General features: G+C 52.0%; 1 protein-coding gene across 2 annotated transcripts in view; it reads right to left on the bottom strand.

Annotated features, from left to right (window-relative positions):
• Positions 1-13,800: 13,800 nt before the first annotated feature.
• Positions 13,801-18,621, bottom strand: part of COX10 (cytochrome c oxidase assembly factor heme A:farnesyltransferase COX10) — a 110,618-nt gene continuing 105,797 nt past the window's right edge. Inside the window, exon 7 of one of the 2 annotated variants that reach the window (XM_074160148.1) lies at positions 13,801-16,776. In XM_074160148.1, the coding sequence (XP_074016249.1) occupies positions 16,334-16,776 (443 nt within the window). In that variant the 3' untranslated portion in view covers positions 13,801-16,333. The remainder of the gene's footprint in view (positions 16,777-18,621) is intronic. The other variant, XM_074160149.1, reaches the window with a different exon arrangement.

The raw sequence follows: 18,621 nt of genomic DNA, 5'->3' as shown, positions 1-18,621 counted from the left end.
GTGCCGGCGGGCGGGCCGGGAGGCATGGCTGGAGCTCGCCCGGCTCCCTTCGGTTCTACCCGGCGTCTCATGGGCAAAACCCAACCCGCCGAGGGAGCCTTCCCCCGACGCTATCGCCCCGCTCCCGCCGCTCTTCCCCCCCGCCGCCGGCAGCGCAGGGAAAGGCAGCGGAGGCGGAGGCGGGACGGGCAGCGCCCCCAGCCTATAGGAGCCGCCTCCTGCCGCATAATGAGCCGGGCGGAGAGCCAATCAGAGGAGAGGACGGGCGGCGGGGGCGGGGCGAGGGGGGGTAGGGGGAGGTGAGCCGTCGAGGCAGCATCCCACTCGCCCTCCCTCGCTCCGGGGTTGCCCGCGGGCCCCCTAGGGGGGGGGACCCCCCCCTAGGGGGCCCGCGGGCAACCCCGGAGCGAGGGAGGGCGATGCTTCCGAAAACTGATGGTTTTATCACAGAGTGGTTTGGGTTGGAAAGGACCTTAAAGCCCACCCAGTGCCAACCCCCCTGCCCCAGGCAGGGACACCTCCCACCAGAGCAGGTTGCTGGTCCACCGTCCAACCTGGCCTTGAACCCCTCCAGGGATGGGGCAGCCACAGCTTCTCTGGGCAACCTGGGCCAGGCTCTCACCACCCTCACAGCAAAGAATTTCTTCCTAATATCTCATCTAAATCTCCCCTTTTTCAGTTTAAAACCATCCCCCCTCATCCTATGGCTCCCCTCCCTGATCCAGAGTCCCTCCCCATCTCTCCTGGAGCCCCTTTAGGGACTGGAAGGGGCTCTAAGGTCTCCCCGGAGCCTTCTCTTCTCCAGGCTGAACCCCCCCAACTCTCTCAGCCTGTCCTCACAGCAGAGGGGCTCCAGCTCTCGCAGCATCTCCTTGGCTTCCTCGGAGCCCTTGTCGTCCCCCCCCCGCCCAGCACATCCGTCCAGCATTCTCAAGGACCAACAGATTATATGAAACAAGACTTCGCTCAAGTGTAAATTCTGCCTAAACAAAGTGCCTCCCGCAAAGCTGCTCTGGTTGCAGATCAGAATCGGGGTCTCCGCCGTCATCTAGTGCTGCAAAACCACAAAGAAAAAGGACATTCGAGAGGATTTCAATCAGCCACCGTGGCTGGGCTCTCACTCTGGCCAATGTTTGCCGATGGCGACGTCTCTCCCCACGCCAGATTCACCCGGAGAGCACCCTGGCTCCTGCGGCCGCTGGCTGAGGCACCCCCTGTGCCGTCCATCCCCCAGGGCTCCCACTCAAGAATGTTAATCAGACTGGGCTTTATCCCTAAACAAGATTTAATGACGAAATGCTAAGTTAAATTGAGAGACTAAAGACGAGGGTTCAGAGGTCTATTTGCTGTACAGACACAAAAGAGGACCGTAAGACAGGATAATGCAATTCTGGATTATACCTGTCAATCCACGGTCCCCTCGGCTCCTTTAGTGTCTCAGATAGATTAGGAGGACGGCAACCCAACCTTCCCACCCGGCGGGCATGTCCCCGGAGAGTTCCCAGCTGCACCCCCCAGTGCGACGGCCACATCCCTCCTCTGGGGGCTGCAGGATGGAGAGAGAAGTGAGAAATCCCATGTTCTCTTGCCTGTCCCTGGCCAGGCAGGGCTTTCCCACTCCCCGTTCCCCCCACGGCTGCAGCTGGGGGTCAGGCACCGGGACATCACCATGTTGGGGACATCTCAGCCATTTCCTCCTCCTCCCCAAAGTATTTGGAGTTATCTATTCTTTTGACGTGCGCTGGCTTTTTGACGAGCCACACCTCCCATAGCACCGTGTTTTCTGAAGTCCCTGTCTGTACAAATCCCTGGGGAGACCTGTCACCCTCCGCACATCGGGAGTGACACGCAGACACCAAACACAACATAAGAGCCCGTGAAGGCCCAATTAAGAGCGTTTGGCCGAGGAGACCCTTCCCACGACACCATCCGCTCTGGGACCCTCCTTTCCAGGACCAGCATTTTCCAAGGAGCCGGTGGGGATTTTGCACACTCCGTAAAAGCGCCTCAGTCCACATTCATCCAGCAGGAATGTAACTGAGCAGCTTCCATGCATGTGTGCAGCTTCTCTGGCACGTTATTATTAAAAGCTGCAGAAAATTTCCTACTGAATTAGCTTGTTTTGAGAGCACTGCTGCTGTAAGGGCAGCGACAGCTTTTGCTGGAACCTTTTATTTTAAACTTTCGCTGCCAAACAAAAGGCAAATCTTTTCCCCATCAATGGCCTCGATTTTCTTGGGTGTCAGAAGCGACAGCGTGATGCTGATGTCTTCAGCGGTCCCTTCCAACCTAGACGATTCTATGATTCTATGATTCATGTATCAGCTTTACATCAATTCATGAAAAATGTTGCGCAGAAGTGAATTGTTCCCATCACACTGGCTGCGGCGTGAGCATCTCGTAAAATAACCCCGAACTACAAACTAGAGTTTACAAACTAATTAAACCAGGCGGCTTGAAGAAAGGAAATAAGACCCTGAGAGATGTACGGCTTCTCCAAAACCTGCTCGGCAGGTTAACACAGAGCTGAGAGCTAAGGTTTGGGTGCCTGGGCCACCTCAAACCCAAACCCCCATCAGGAGGGTATTTGGAACCTCCTTCCTGGTATTTGCAAAGCGGATTTTGGGATGATGCGAGGAGATCTTTTGTGCTTTGGCTACGAAGTCAAACAGCAAACAATTCCAAAGCGTTTCTCTGCTGTGAGATCAAATACATGGCACCGCCGGGCTCTCGGTGGCGTGAAGGGTGATGCCCGGACACGTTCCTGTGCAACCTGCTCTGGGTGGACCTGCTCTGGCAGGGGGTTGGAGTAGATGATCTCCAAGAGGTCCCTTCCAACCCCGTATCATTCTGTGATTCTGTGATACAAACCAAGCAGCGACGAGACGCAGGAGGAATCGCTTTCTAGTTTCCCTCGGCGTACTGGTAAAGCTCTGCCAGCTGGGCCAGACTGGTAATTGTGGAGAGAATTACAGAGAGGACACTTGCAGGCCATGCGTGAATCACGGCTGCGGGCAGCCATCGCTCCGCAGGTGACACAGGCTGCCTCTCCCGCACCCACATTTACTCACCTCTTCACTCGGTGTTTTTCTACCATTCCAACCAGAAAACCTGCTCCTCGAGCGCAGAGGTTGCTCCGTGGCACATTCCTACGCTCATGAGGTAAGAGGAAAACCCTTCAGATGGAATAATTCTCCTTGTTCCTTATGTCCACCAGCACCAGCCAGGATAACATCAACAAAATGTCACAGAAAGTTTGGTTTAAGCCCTTAATATATGTCAGCTGTAGCTTGTAAAAGTTGGATGGGCTTTTTAAAGAAAAATAGCCCCAAGACAGGTTTTACTGTAATTGTATCTTCAAGAGTTGGACGTCAGGAGGCTTTTCCCTCAGAACGCCAAATGGGATCAGAAACAGCATCCGAGCAAAGGTGGGTCAGGAGGACGGCTGAGACCTCTTAGTCTGAGCCCTCCCTGGAGCAGGGGGGGCAGGTTTTGACAAGGGGGTTGGGAACCACTGGTGGCTCCATCCTCCAGAACGACCCACTGGCCTCCAGCTGGAGCCTGCATGTCTGCTTGGTGGGACACAGGTCTCCTCCATACCTGTGGCCACCTCGAGAGCAGGGCTCTCGCAAGGCTCGCTCTTGGCTCCTGCAATTTGTGTGATGTTCCACAAGCAGCAGATGTGGCAGGAGCACGTGTGTCGTGCCCCACTGATGAGGTCCACAGGGCAACAGGGGCTACATCGTGAAGAAACCAGCCAAGAAATGGGCGCAAAGAGAAATCCAAGACAGGGCTTGCTCCGTGCTGTTGCTGCCGAGCCCTTTAATCCTAACAGCTGCTGTCTTGCTGGCTGGTTAATCAATAAACTAATGGAGCTGCATCAATACGGTCCCTGGATCCTGTTTCTTGATGACTGATTTATTACAGAGCTGGCACTGGGAAGGTGCAGCTCCTGACAAGGGGTCCTGGTGGCACTTAGTGGAGCACCGCTGAGATGGGCTGGAGGGTGCCCAGCTCTGCAAAACACCCTTGTTAAAGCAGGACAGACAGCAGAGGACCCAGCACACCTTCAAGCCAAGATGATCAAACTCCCCAGCAGGGACAGAGGAAGAGTTGGGGCTGTGGGCTCACCTTGCTGGCATCCACCCCGGATGGCCCTTCCTGGGCCATGTGTCCTGCAGCTGCAGCCACGTGCTTTCCAGCATCTTCTCTGAGTCTTATGCAATTTAGCATCTCCCAATGCTGATCCTACCCTTTTGGCCTTCTGCTGAGTTTCACCTCATTGCTTTATCTCTTCCCAACTAGAAAATCCGCACATCCTTTTAGCACACGTTATTTTCCTGCCACTGAACAGGCCAGATCTGAAATGCTCAGCATCTTCTTTCTTTTTTTCTGAAGTATTAAGACTCGTGTGTTGGTGACAGGGCACACACAGCTTTTCAAACATCTGCAGGGGCCAGTCCTGCTGTGGCGATAGAGAGGAGCAGGGACCCAAAATCAAGCCAGGGTGCTCTTGGTCCCAATCCAGATAGGAAGCTGTTTTCCTGATGTGGTGGTTGTTCTGTTTGGAGAAAAGTCATTTACCATTTCATGATGGTAATTAAGTGCATGTTCATGGGAAAAGAAGGCATTCTGGCCAGAGAGGAGGTGACCAGCCAACACCACCTCCTTTTTGGGAACATACAGCACCTACCGCACTGAGATGTAGGGCTTTGGTTTGGGGCTTTTGCACTCTAACACGTGTCCTCCTCCGTACATATGTGTCTGTAATGGCTTTTTGTCTTTAACGGTCTTTTTGCAGTGCTCTGAGATGTTCCTCAGTCATGGGTCCAGCCCTTGCCCTCCCGTAGGGTCCCAGGAAGAGCGATCTTGTTCTACTTCTACCCTAAGAAGTCCTCAGTGCTGTCCCCTTTCTTCCTCTCTGCCACACGTGTCCTTCGCTGTGGGCTGGTGGCCCGTGGTTATTTCAGAGCAGAGGGGAGATGAGGATCGTCAATGTCTAAACTTTGTGAGTCAGTCAGCAGCCTCCGCTCCTCTGGAACCGCAGCAGCTCCATCACCGCTCACATCTGCTGGACTCCTACTGATGTCACGATAGCGAGGTAAAAGCTGGGGAAAGGGCCCGGGGCATTGGGGATTTTGTCCCGAAAAATGAATGTGTTGGTATTAACCTGCAGAGGCACAGCTTGTGGTGGGTCAGGATGGCTGGACCAGCAGTGGCCAAATGGTGGGGCTGGACCACCCTGGGGGTGACAAAGAGCAGGGTGACCACGTGTAGCATCACCAGGACTCAAATCAGGTCAGCCACTGGCAAGGAAAGTGCCCAGGGCTCCATGCCATCCTTCTGCACACAAGCCCAAGTGCCACGTGGTGCCCTCGCGCCTTCAGATGTGGCTTCGTAACCAGCACTTGGGGACACCCCAGGGACATCGTCGCCTCTCGCAGCAATTTGCTGCCGAGTCCCGGGCGCGCTCCCGCCGGGGCAGCACCGCTCTGCAGATGTAAGAGGAGATCTTATTTCTCTCAACCTGAAACCATTTCCTTTCCCCCACTGCCCTCCCCTCCCCTCGCCCCCTAATTCGTCCCCGGGGTTTTAATATCTATTTCTCCAAGAGCCACGGGCCAAATTTACTGCTCGCATAACTCCACCGACTTCAATGGAGAAGAGCGTTTAGGGTGCTCCAAGGAGGCGTAAGTAGGAGTGATGTGATGGAATTGAGTAAAGGAAAATATAGTCTGACTGTCAAGAAGAGTTTCCTACCAGGGAAATCTATAGACTGTGGAAGTTTCCCATGGGAACAAGCAGAAACCAAGTTGCTGAAGTCATTTTAAAACAGCACAAGAGAATAGGAAATCAGCCCAGCGACTGGCCAGAAGGAAAGGCGAGATGACATAATGCTACTTCTTCTTCTCTAATTTCTGCGGCTGCATTGCTTTGTCCATGGAATTATTTTCACGCGACTGGATTTCTCCTTGGTTTTTGAGGGATGCGACGGCCCTTGCTGCTTCTGAAGAGGTTTCAATTCCTCCACTAAATTCTGTCCTGGATTACAGCAATTCCCGCTGCAGCCCCCGTTCGTCCTCCTGTTACTCCCGCTGCTTGCAAACCTCTTCTGAGGTCTTTTCAAGCTTCTTCCCTGACTTACCTGAGTCTTTGGCTCCAGTTGTGTACTGATGGAGCTGTACGGAATGAGTCAGCTTGATTTGGGAACAGCAGCAGGGCTCATCCCGGCCAACACAGAGGCGCGATGGGCTACGGGAGCTCTCAGACATGGATCACCTTACTGGCAAGCAGGAGATGGAAATCTTCCTGTCTTCAGGGATCCTTCAGGTGGACTCCTGGTGGATCATCTGCCGGAAGATCATAAAGGCACTTAGCACATGGTGAAACACGTCTTGCCTCGGTGACCTTTGCTTCTGACAACGACGTCCTGCCTGTTCCGGGCTCGGTGTGTGACACCAGCTCTGCCCAGGCTGTGGGCTTGCCCGGCCACCACCGGTGCCTTGTGCAACCTCCTGCCCGTGGAACTTCCGAATGTGTTTATGAATGACTTAACATTCGCTCACCGTCTCAACGTTAGCGACTTAAAGCTCCACTGCTAGCAACCTCCTACCTCGCACAGTTCCCAGATAATTACAGATTAGAACCGGCTAATTTTTATTTTTGTAAAGCTGTCAGAGATCTATGTTTGTTATTATTGTCTCCTAGGTTTCCAGTTGCATAAATACATATGTAAAACCCCCTTTGATCTCTAAGTATAATGACACAGATTTATCAAATGTTTGCCTTTTTCTGTCTCTTTGAAAAGGCTGATTTATGGAGTGCAGTCCCTACCTCCCTTCCTCTCTTGAAATATGAAGTGTTTGTGAGCAGCCAAGGTAATATTTAATATCCTGCCAAGAATCCTTTGCACTTCCTAACAAATGAACTACAACCTAACCAAATGGTTCACATCTGTTTAGCCTCTTCTCCTTTTTAACTAAACAAATTAGCATTAGAATACCTGGGAGGCACACAAAGTCCCTTTCTAGATGACAGAACACAGACAATTATTAGCAAGGGGAGTAACTGTACTGAAAGGAGCAGGCATGGACCCAGCAGATGTTTTCGCATCTCCTGTAGTGTCCGTGAATGACCCGCACCGCAGCGGACACGCTGCCACGGCCTTTTGAAGTGGCCGAGGAGTCCATTCACAGTCCCCTTCCGAATGAAATTAAAGGCAGCGGCCTCAGCTAGCAAAATGTTTCATTTAAACCCCTTCCAGACAAGTTTGGCTGGGGTTTTTTGCTCCCCCCCCCCCATAAATGGCTAGAATAAAGAGCATCGTCCCACTCCTCCCCACGCTTGGAGATAGAGTTCTGCTCAGGAGGCAAGGGGCAGCTCTGGTTTTATTCCTGGTTTCAGCAGTGGGTTCTCACCCCAAGAGCATCAAACCACCCAGTCTCATCGCCCTTTCCCCCTGCGAAATGAGGTGTAACGGGTTATTTGGGGTTTAGGAGAATCACGAGGCACAAATGAACATCTGCGAAGTGTAGTTTGGATTATTACAGACGTCTACAGTCTACACACGGGCAATCACAGACTCACACCCCTCCAGCCACGCAGGGCCTTTCAAGCACCCCCCTGTTCCCGCTGGAGTCCCAAACACCTTTTAATCAGAGGTTCAGGTTTTGGGGCTGAGGCGGGACGGGACGGGGTGAGACGGGCTCTCTGCTGAGCACCCACTTAATTGGACTCATGGCTGGAGGAGGGAACCAAACGAACCACACGTTTTATTAGGGCTAACACTTTGCTTTTGTTGCAACTGTTTTGAAAAAAGAAAACACTCAAAAGCCTCACAGAGATACTGCTATTAATATATCATCCGAATAACAAGTGATTAAAACCAACAACAGCCACTACAGAAACGCGTCTTTGTAGCGCTGGACCGCATGGGACGCAGCAGGGAAAATCATTATGAACACACCAGCGGGGTGCAATTATAAATAAAAACAGCTCTGTAAAGGCTACAAAAGCAGCAATAATCAGTCGGGGCTGCGGTTTAGTACGAGCGAGAGACATTTACGGAAGGTGCTATTTATTACCAGAGACGGGGACGTCGCTGGATTAAGGGGTGCAACTTCAGGATAAGTCAACAGAGGGAGTTCAGTGCCATCGCGGCCGAGCGAGTCACAGCCTGCACATCCCTGACAGCGGCCCGGACCGCCGCCTGTCCGTCCATCTGTCCGTCCAGCATGGCCCTCCTGCAGTCCCCACTATAAGCAAGGCATAGGAAGGGCTGGTGGAGCTGGAGCAGGGTCGTTGGCTCTGAGCTGCGGCGTCAGACAGTGGCTTTGGGCTGTAAGGACAGTCCCCAGCAAGGCTGAGCCCGGCAGGTGATTCCTACAGTTCTGCTCCTTCCAGCGTGACGGATCCTCACCTCCTCACCCAGGGGCAGCTCGTGGATGTCCTCATGGAGCCATCCTCGCAGAAAGCCCAGCCAGGCTGCTCCTGAGAGGGGACCGTGGGATGCAGCACAAGATGCTGGGTGACGCCTGGGGACCAGAGACCTGCCGGGCAGCAGAGCAGCAGCACAGAGGACAGTCCCCTTCCCATCCCCAAATGGAAGCATTTGTCCCCTTCTCCTCTGCCCTGGTGAGACCACAGCTGGAGCAGCATGTCCAGTTCTGGGGTCCCCAGTTCAAGAAGGACAGGGAACTGCTGGAGAGGGTACAGCAAAGGCTACGAAGATGATCAAGGGACTGAAGCATCTCTCTGCTGAGGAAAGGCTGAGAGACCTGGGGCTGTTCAGCCTGGAGAAGAGCAGACTGAGAGGGGACCTCATCGATGCTGAGCAATATCTAAAGGGCGGGTAACAAGAAGATGGGGCCAGACTCTTCTCAGAGGTGCCCAGTGAGAGGACAAGGAGCAACGGGCACAAGCTGGAACAAGAGAAATTCCATCTCAACATGAGGAAAAACGTCTTACTCTCACCCCCAACATATCACCAGCTCCTGCCGGTCCCCATCTGAAAGCCAAGTGCAGGTGACAAGCAGACAGTGGCCCTAAACAGCACAGTAGGAGCATCAGACGGGGGAGAGGAGATGTAAACAATATTCCCCTTTCTGCCGCTGGGTAACTATGTGGCCCCAGCACCCTGCTTCCCCTCAGCGTGCCTCGGTTTCCCTCCTGTGCTGTATGGGAGGGGACAGCCAGGGACAGGGACAGCCAAGGGACAGCGTGTGGGTCACCCAGCCCTTCGGCTGCTCTGCGGCGCGAGCATCGGTACGAACCTCCGAGATCAGCTGATAAACCCAGGCTGTTCCCTTCCCCGGTTTGGACGCCGTCCAGCAGCTCCCCTGGAAGCACGGCGGAAACGCCTTAATCACCTCGTTTGCATCTCCGTTTCAAGTTTAATTTGATACAGTGCCTCCTCTCCCCGGCAAAAAAAAAAAAAAAAAAGAAAAAAAAGAAAACAATCCCAAACATCTCCCAGCTTTTCTCGGCGGCACCAATCTTCATCTTTCTCGTCGCTCAGAAAACAAAAGACAAGTCTCGGTGCCAGCGAACGAGCTTCGACTGCCCTGTGCCCATCGGCATCCGGGCAGCCCGTCCCCGTGCATCGGGAGGAGAGGGTTGGCAGAGCCCCTCCTGCCCGGCTGGGAGCTCCATCCTCCCCCAGCACCACGGTCTGGTCTCTACCCTGCAGGGATCCCTCCTTCCCTCTTCCCCCTTCTTGCTTTTCGGAGGAGGAAGATGGGCAAGATGTCCCTACTGGTCCCAGCCAGGGACAGTTTGGTCAGACTGGGAGATCGGAGCCCTTCTGTTTCCAATCACGCAGGGCAATTCCCCAAATCTGTGTTTCTGATTAAGAAAAGACAGTCCGGCTACAGCTGCAGTTTAGACGATACAAGCAGTGTATTTTATAGCACATACTTCAGAAAAAAAATGTATCAAAAGGAAGCTGTAGTTAGGATAGAAGGGGTTAAAAAGGGGAGCAGGGGACAGAAAGGACCTTGCCATGTGTCTCGGACAGCAAAACTAGGGGAAGAAGACCTCGACCACCAAACTGCCCCAGCCTCTGGGGCAACACACACTCTGAGACATGTGAAAACCTCCCCTTGGGCATCGCACGCTCATGGGCAGGACTGAAGCCGGGCTCCTAGAAAAACGGTCATACAGGTAAGAATCTAGGGCAACTTTTCCTTCCTTCCTCTTGTAGTGAGGGGCCCAGAACTCCCCAGGGAGGTGGTGGAGTCGCCATCCCTGGAGGTATTTAAGAAACGTGTAGACATGGCACTTCAGGGCATGCTCTAGTGCCCGAGATTGTTGGGGGGTTTTTTTGGTTTTTTTTTGGGGGGGTGTGTGTGTATGTATTGGACTTGATGATCTCAAAGGTCCCTTCCAATCATGAAGATTCCATGATTCTGTGATTCCAGCTCTAGGGGGGAGAGCGAGGCATCCTCCTTTCCAGGTACCTCTTTTTAGCCCTTATGCCCCCCTTTAGGGACCGTGGCAGCATCTCCCCAGTACGGTCTGTGCCTGCCACGCTCAGAGCATCTCTTCGGAGGTGTCAGCAGCGATGCTCAAACAAGAATGGGAAGCAGTAACCTTGCAGGGACTGGGAAAAACGCGCGGTACCTTCCCAGAGGGGATGAATGCACCAAGCTGAACCCGCGGGAGCCCACTGCCAAACCCTCCGTTCTCGCTCCAAGGCCTGGAGGTGCCAGGACTGGTTAGGGAGCGGTAGGAACAACGTCTCCGCTTTGTGGGAAAGCAGCTTGTTTTGCCAACCTTGCTCTGTGAAACAGTCAAACTGTGCCTTTTTGAAACACTGGAAACTAAACCCCAGCCCGAGGCACTGACCCGGGCTGGAAAATCTTCAGCATAAACGGTGAAAGTCTGGGAGCAGAAAAGCGGAGGTGACGGGAAGTGCACGAGGGAGAGCTGATGGGAGAGATTCCTGCTAGCTCCTTTAAACACATGGACTTCTGATGGCAGTCTAAACGGCTTTGGGACACACGCCGTGCTCCAAAGACCTCCTTTTCTTTGGGTTAAGGTGAATTTGACCCCTCTGGGCCTGATAACAGCCTTTCGGGGAAGTGGGTGTCCTTGCGACATGGGAATTCAGGGCAACGCAAGCTCTAACAGAGCACAGGAACCCTCTCATGTTCAGGAAACACTGCAAGCTCCATTGGCGGAAGGGTTCGGAAGGCAGCTCCAAACCTTGCTGAACTTTGTGTCGAAGCCCTAGAAGTCTGTAGTACCTTTATTTCCAAGTGGACTAAAAAGCATCGATGGAACCACCCATTAAGTCACAGCCTGAGGGACTCTCCCAGAGGAGGGTCCTCACCAATGGCACTTCTGACCTCAACTTGCCATCTTTGGCACCTGACCACAACTCACCGGTCATCTTTGTTGACTCCAAATTAACAACACGCCGTTTGGGAGATGATGAACATCGGAACCGAACTCTGACTTGCCTTTGGCAGGGCCAAAGGACACAGACCTAGGGGCGAGAAGCCCTGCCCTGCAGGACTGACCTTCTCCATGACTGGGAGGGGAAAGAGCAGCACCAAGAGGCAAACAACCGAGCCAAGGCCACCCCACCAGCGCGGTGGCATCCTGCATCCCTGGAGCCCTCGCTGGGGCCAGCTCTTTGCCTGATTAAGAAATACCACGACCAGAAATACCATCAGGGACAGCTTGCAACGGAGCTTCTAGTATTACCACCCCCAGCAGAGCTGCTTGGTAGGAAAAACAACGCTGATAATTCTGTTTTAACAGCAAAGTGTTCTGTAGACAGCCTGTATTTCCAAGGAAAGGGGAATATCTAATCACCTCTGGAGAGCAACCAGGACAACACGCTCTCTATCTGTAATGATAATGACTTCTAATAGTATCACTCTGTTTCCATTCCGACTCCCGTGGGATCGTCAGAGCTGAAAAGGACGTGTGTGTTTTGTGTAAGAAACACCGTGGCCCGGCGGAGTGGGAAACGCTGCTGGAGCCAGGAGAGTGTGAATGTGTGACTCTGCTGGGGCAGATTATATCCCAGATTGATACAGGAAGCAAGAAAAAAAACCCCACAACCCAGTGGGGGAAAGGAGAGGGGAAAGAGCCGTGTGGGAAGGGGCTGGGTTTCCTCCTTCACGCTGGGACACGGCGCACAGACCCACCGGCTGGTGGGCTTGGGGGGACGCCTGTCACGCCGAGGGACCGCAGGGGGGTTCATGCAGGACCCAGGGGCTTCTCACCAACACAAGAGCTCAGGGAGATTCCCAGTAGCTCAGCCGGGCAGGCATCCTGCGAGGAAAGCCTTGTGCCGAGATGAAACGATTCACTGAAGGTCAAAGAAAAGACGCAGGGTGGAACCTAATCGTTAGCCGTCGTTCTCTTTCCAAGGCCACACAGAATATCGGGTACGGGATTGACGAAAACACGAGCTGCTCACTCGTCCAACAAGGCGAAATATCATCATCCCCGTTTTACAGATGGAGTGCATTTCTGCAACGCAGATCTGGAAAGAATGAAGATCCCCTGAGCCTCAGGGCTACTGTTTTATCCACAAAACCACACAAAAGGTTTAAAGTCCAAACAGACTAAAACCAGCTTCATCCTTCTGAGACACTGGCTCCGATTCCTCTGTGAGCTTCAGCACAGGCTTCTGGTGGTGCCTAGTTGCCCACTGTAACAGCAACACTGAGATGGGACCCTCTCAGCTGCCAGCAGACTCAGGGGTGGGGGGACATGGCACGTTGCTGCTACTTTTTTCACTACCAAATAAATATCAGGTGTTCTCCAGGAGGGTCAGTTCATGGGGAGAACCAGAGTAACCAGGAAACCGGATAACAAGAGAGTTGGGGGGGGTTCAGTCTGGAGAAGAAAAGGCTCCAGGGAGACCTTAGAGCCCCTTCCACTCCCTAAAGGGGCTCCAGGAAAGATGGGGAGGGACTCTTGATCAGGGAGGGGAGCCATAGGATGAGGGGGAACAGTTTTAAACTGAAAGAGGGGAGATTGAGATGAGATCTCAGGAAGAAGTTCTTTGCTGTGAGGGTGGTGAGACCCTGGCCCAGGTTGCCCAGAGAAGCTGTGGCTGCCCCATCCCTGGAGGGGTCCAAGGCCCAGGTTGGACGGGGCTTGGAGCAACCTGGTCTGGTGGGAGGTGTCCCTGCCCAGGGCCAGGGGGGTTGGAACGAGATGATCTTCAAGGTCCCTTTCATCCCAAACCATTCTATGATTCCACGACAAACAAGCTATATCCAAATTTTCCAAATGGGACAAGGAAAAAAACATTGCAATTCTACACAGGAGCCACCGTTTCAGGTTGTAGGAGCCATCAGAGGCAAGGCCTGATGCTGGCACAGCCCAGGACTGAGATGCAGGAACTCCCGGCTCTGCCCCGGCCGTGCAAAGCAGACGCCGCCAGACACTCTGATGCACCCCCCCTGCCTCCTTCCCTGCAGAATTTAGGCAGCAATAAATACCAGCAGTGCTGGGGCAGGGATGGCTGACATTAACGCTCCATGTAGGGTCACAGGGACCACAAATACCTGCAGAGGAGGGCAGACGGTTCAGTATTTTTTTCATTTCCACAGTGGAACCAGAAATGTTGAAAAGGGCACCGGAGAGCACCCACTGTATTATCTGTCTGTAACCAAGATTGGCAATGTTTTTATTTTTAAAGCACATGCAACAGCAAAAATTCCTAAAGGCAGTAAAATGACAGTAGATGACTTCATCTGTACCTGATACACGGTAATTTTGGAGCACAACAGAGAACACCTTCTAGGTGAAAAAAAGATTTTTTTTTTTTTTTTTAATAAAAAAGTTATGGTATTTCTTACCTTTAAATCCCAGATCCACTCATTCTAAAACCATGCTCTCTCTCCCAGACCGACTGGGTGTGGAGATGTTGGCGCAACTCTCTGACCTGCATTTTACAGACACCCAGCGATGATTACAAAGCTCCCGTCTGGCCCGAAAACCCGTGGATGTTACACATTTTGGCCCCAGAAATGAAGACGACTGCTCTTCAGAACTGAACCACAGGCATCTCCTGGGGACCTTTAATCAACGCTGCGTTTGTCGGGACAGCACCCCGTACTTGTGGGCCATCCTGAAGCCTTCGGAGAAAACCACAACCCTCCCGCTTCAGCACCGCTTTCTGCCTCCGGGAGCAAAACCCGTGGTTTGTTGTGAGCCATCTGCTCTTTTCAGGTTCCTCTCCCAGCTAAAGGTTGACCAAATTCTTTACTTTTGCATAAACCCTTTCCGCTCACACGCAACTTACTCTCAGTGTGCTTTTTGCACAATAAACCCGTATTTCGTAAGCTGTCCTTGCTCTTGCAGGGACCAAGAAGAATATTGTTGCTGTGAGAAACGCAGCAAAATTATCACATACCTTTGCAATTCACTGAGCTGTGCCAGAGTTTCAATCCTAAGTGAATTGTTTCAAACAGATTTTGAGCCTTCATCACTTTTTTTTTGTACAGTATGCACTTTATTGCAGAGAAGACTGGGTGCATTTTTAAAACAAATTGAGGAGTTGCAGAGTTTCCAGACATTTCTACGCGGTGTTGCCCACAGAAACTTGAGTACAAGGGAGTCCGTCAGACAAAGAGTCAGAGGGAACTCAATCCTGTCATCTGCAATCACTTGAGAAGACCCAGAAAATCTTGCAACCCGTTATTTAAGAGCCGTGTAAAGCAGGTGGCTCTGCTCCGGCGAGCCCCTCCGCCCGCCGAACAGAGGTTAACCGTGTCCCTCCTGATTTACACCGGCGTAACCGAGACCAGAGGTTGGGTTTGTCTCATGAAAGCAGCCGGTGAAGATTTGATGTCAGCGCGATACGCACGTGGTGGCAGATTTGTGACGTTTCCTGAAAGGCTTTATCCGGGGTGGGAAGCAGAGACAGCGTCGCCCGTTTCAGGTGTGACCGTGTCTTTGGATTGTGCTGCCCAGTCCCTCTCCACGTGGGAAAGAAATCTCGGCGTGAGAACACATCAAGTCATAACAGGCACTAACTACCACAATAAACTGTAACACAGTCTTTGTCTGTCCTGGCTGCTGCCCTGTTGGGAAGCATCCCAGTGCGTCCCAGTCAGCCCCAGTTAGGCTGAGGGTCAGCCACAGCCCCGTGGTGGGATCACAAACACGTTAGACCGTGGCTAGAAATGTTCTTCATCACATCAGTGAACAGAGATAAAGCATTTTCCTAGTGAGACCATCCACAATAATTGCTCTTGAGAGACACTGGCTGCATCAGGAATTCGAATGATATAATATTAGATACCAATCCCAACCTTTTCTTTCTTCTGTAAAATGTGTTTCCTTACCAATAGCACAACCCCCAAAGTGAGACCTTCTCTCTGAGCCACCGCAGTGTGATATTAAATATTATTCAAACTCTTGATGCAAGACCAGAGCTCGTCCGAGGACACTGAGACTGATCGGGCCGGCACAAGACACATTAGCACAGAAAAGCCTTAAAACTACCAGACTCCGGGGTCTGGTTCTCACCTCCTACACCTTTTCCAAGCTTCGCTGACACTAACGGGAACAGCGATTTTTCCCAGCTGAAGCTCTGACACGCAGGGTTCAAACTCCAGTGACGTTCAAACCATGCGGGAGTCAGAAACTCTCCGTGAGGGACGTAGAGCGGAGCGTGTTCAAGGTGTACAGCACACAAGAGCTGGTCATCTGGAGGTTGTTTAAATGCTGATGCGTAGTGTGCTGAAAGACAGTTTGCTTTATTCCTTTAGCATTGTGCCAGCTGTATGAAAGCTAAAAAAAAAAAAATCTACCGAGGTGAATGGGAACCTTGGGAAAAGTATAACTGATTGAAAAAAGCCTCAGAAATTGAATGCTGCTGGGTAATAACAGAGCAGGGAGGGCACGGATCGAGATGAGAGTTCACCCAACCCACCGTGTGCCTCAAAGCTTAATTTGGAAAGGATGCTCGGGGAGCAGGGGTGATAGATCATTCATCTGTCGCTTCCCGACGCCTTGGCCAAGGCTGCCAGTGCCGGCGGTCGGTAAGTGTGCGCATGTGAACTGAAAACCTACCCACGAGGTGAGAGCCCATGACTCACGAAGACTTTAGAAGGCCACCCCAAAAGTGATGTGCTTCTGACAGGCTAAATTTAAATCCGTGATGAGCGAGCGAGCTGGAGGCCCACGGATGCTTTAAGCTCTCACATCTATTCCCTTTCAGAAGAAAATAGAAAATTATCGCATGAAGTGGTCGCTAGGCACAAATGATTCTTCTTCAAACACATCCCCACAGGTTTCCCCCTTGCGATTACTAAAATATACTACCTGATGTGTCACAAGGACGACCAGTAATTGACATTTAAGGCAATCTAATTTCCATAGCCCTCCCGTGATCTCCACCCAGCAGATCGCCTTTGTCTTCCTTCTCTAGGAACGATTTCTTGCACGTGAACATGACGAGCAGCAGCATCGGCAGATGCCACAGGCTGCAGAAGAAGAGCTTCCTGGAGCTGCTGCGGTCTGCGTCCCTGTAGAAGCGAAAGGCGAGGTAGGAGATGTAGAGGTTGAGAGGGAGCGAAATGACGGGGAACGTCCAGGTGGTGATGTCGAGAACAGGAGCCACCGTGGAGAGTCCGATTAAGGCCAAGCAGTGACGCAGGGCCACCCGCCGGCACAGCCCGGGGTGGGTGACGGACATCATGCAGTAGCCTCCTCGGGAGTAGTCCTCCCGCAGACCCCAGCTCAGGGCGTTGAAGTGAGGGAACTGCCAGGAATAGAGGATTCCTCCCAACAGTAACGCACCTGCAGCAGGAGAGAGAAGGAAACATGCATTAGAGGGGCCACCACAAGAAGTGCCACGTTAAGACCGCAGCAGATTCGGGCTGTATTTGCAAAAGAGCAGCGCTACGAACCTGTTCCACCGCACCACGCAGGAGCCAAGGCGTGCTCTGCAAGAGAAGGCACGCTCTTTGGGTCTTTTTAGTCTGGAGAAGAGAAGACTGAGGGGGGATCTCATCAATGCTTATCAATACTTAAAGGGTGGGTGTCAGGAGGATGGGGCCGGTCTTTTTTTCAGTGGTGCCCAGTGACAGGACAAGAAGTAACGGCTGCAAACTTGAACATGAAATTCCATCTAAACATGAGGAGGAACTTCTTTGCTGTGAGGGCGGCAGAGCCCTGGAAGAGGCTGCCCAGAGAGGTGGTGGAGTCTCCATTGCTGGAGACATTCAAAACCCTCCTGGACACGTTCCTGTGCAACCTGCTCTGGGTGACCCTGCTCTGGCAGGGGGTTGGACTGGATGATCTCCAGAGGTCCCTTCCAACCCCAAATCATTCTGTGATTCTCTGCTTTTAATGGCATCGACATGGGACTGCGCATGGTGGTTCTTCTGTTTTCCCAAGCACTTAATTTAAAAAACATTTCAAGTTGCTTCCTCCTAACGAACCATCGCTAATTGGTTTCTACACCACTTTCAGTCTCTACCTGAGGGAAGATTGATGGAAATGAAGCAAAGTTGGGCAAGAAGCTGTTTATCTGGGAACCTCTCATTTCTACTCCTGGGTTGGTACATCCAGAGAAGAAAAAAGCTGGTGGGCAGAGCAGTGTCATGCTGAGCAGGAACAGGGAGCCCCAGAAAAGGAGGAGAACCTCCTTCCTCCTGAGAACTGGGGAAATACCAGCACCCGGCAGCCTGGAGCACAGCTGAGCTTTCTGTTTGCCCACTGTGTGAGGGAAGGAACGGCTCCCGGTGCGGGAACCCCTCCATCACGGACCTCGGGTAAGCGGCAGAACCGGCAGAAGCTGCTAATGAGGTGACAGAAGATGGAGAACTTAATACTCCTTCAAATCAATTGTAGGAACTTCTAAGCAATTTGATCAAGTAACTCTATTCACACCAATTAGCTACTTTTACACTCAAAAAGGAGCTCTGGCAGCACCACATTTTTCACAGCTCTCCTCAGGACACAGTACAGGGCTTATCAAGGCACAAGCAGCTTCTATGCTGATTTCAGCCAGCTTCAAGGAGGCCCTCAGACTAAACTCCCTTCACTAATTTTGTCTGAAGACACAAAAAAATCCCCCAAGGCTGTTGCACATTATGAGCATTCCTGGATTTTCCTTTTGTTTCCCCAGCTCCCAAACACTCCGCTCTGGCATTAACACTTTCTTTGCATTTCCATGAGCTCATTCTCTATGGAAACTACTTCTCAAGCTGCGAGTCTATCATTTTCTTAACCACTTGATAGAAACAGAAGGAGTAATAAATCTGCATACACGTTAATATATTTAAATTCTTCCCCAAATGCTCCCTTTTGACTGCTTGAACTCTACCGAAAACCAAGTCACTCTCTCCAGATGGCTTCATGGTTCACGTCTTCTCTCCATCGTTCTGGTTGTATGTTCCTGGGGCTGTCCATGTCTAGTTCTTCTCTTAAACAACCACCAAACACTGGTGGTGTCATGCAAATAATAAGAAAAATAATCAAAGTTTGCAAAAGAGTCCTTTTTTTGCTCTACCTTATCAACCAGTGAAGGAACAGCCCATCAGACTTAATGTGGGTTTCCAGTTGCTTATAAGGTCCAGCGGTGGTATAAAAGACGCGTCTCACTGTTTTTTAAAATGAGTAACAAATAGCCCATTAGGT

The sequence above is a fragment of the Numenius arquata genome, chromosome 17 (genome assembly GCF_964106895.1).
Source record: "Numenius arquata chromosome 17, bNumArq3.hap1.1, whole genome shotgun sequence".
Taxonomy (NCBI): domain Eukaryota; kingdom Metazoa; phylum Chordata; class Aves; order Charadriiformes; family Scolopacidae; genus Numenius; species Numenius arquata.
Note: the sequence above shows the minus strand (reverse complement) of the source record. Positions and strands in the feature narration are given on the sequence as shown.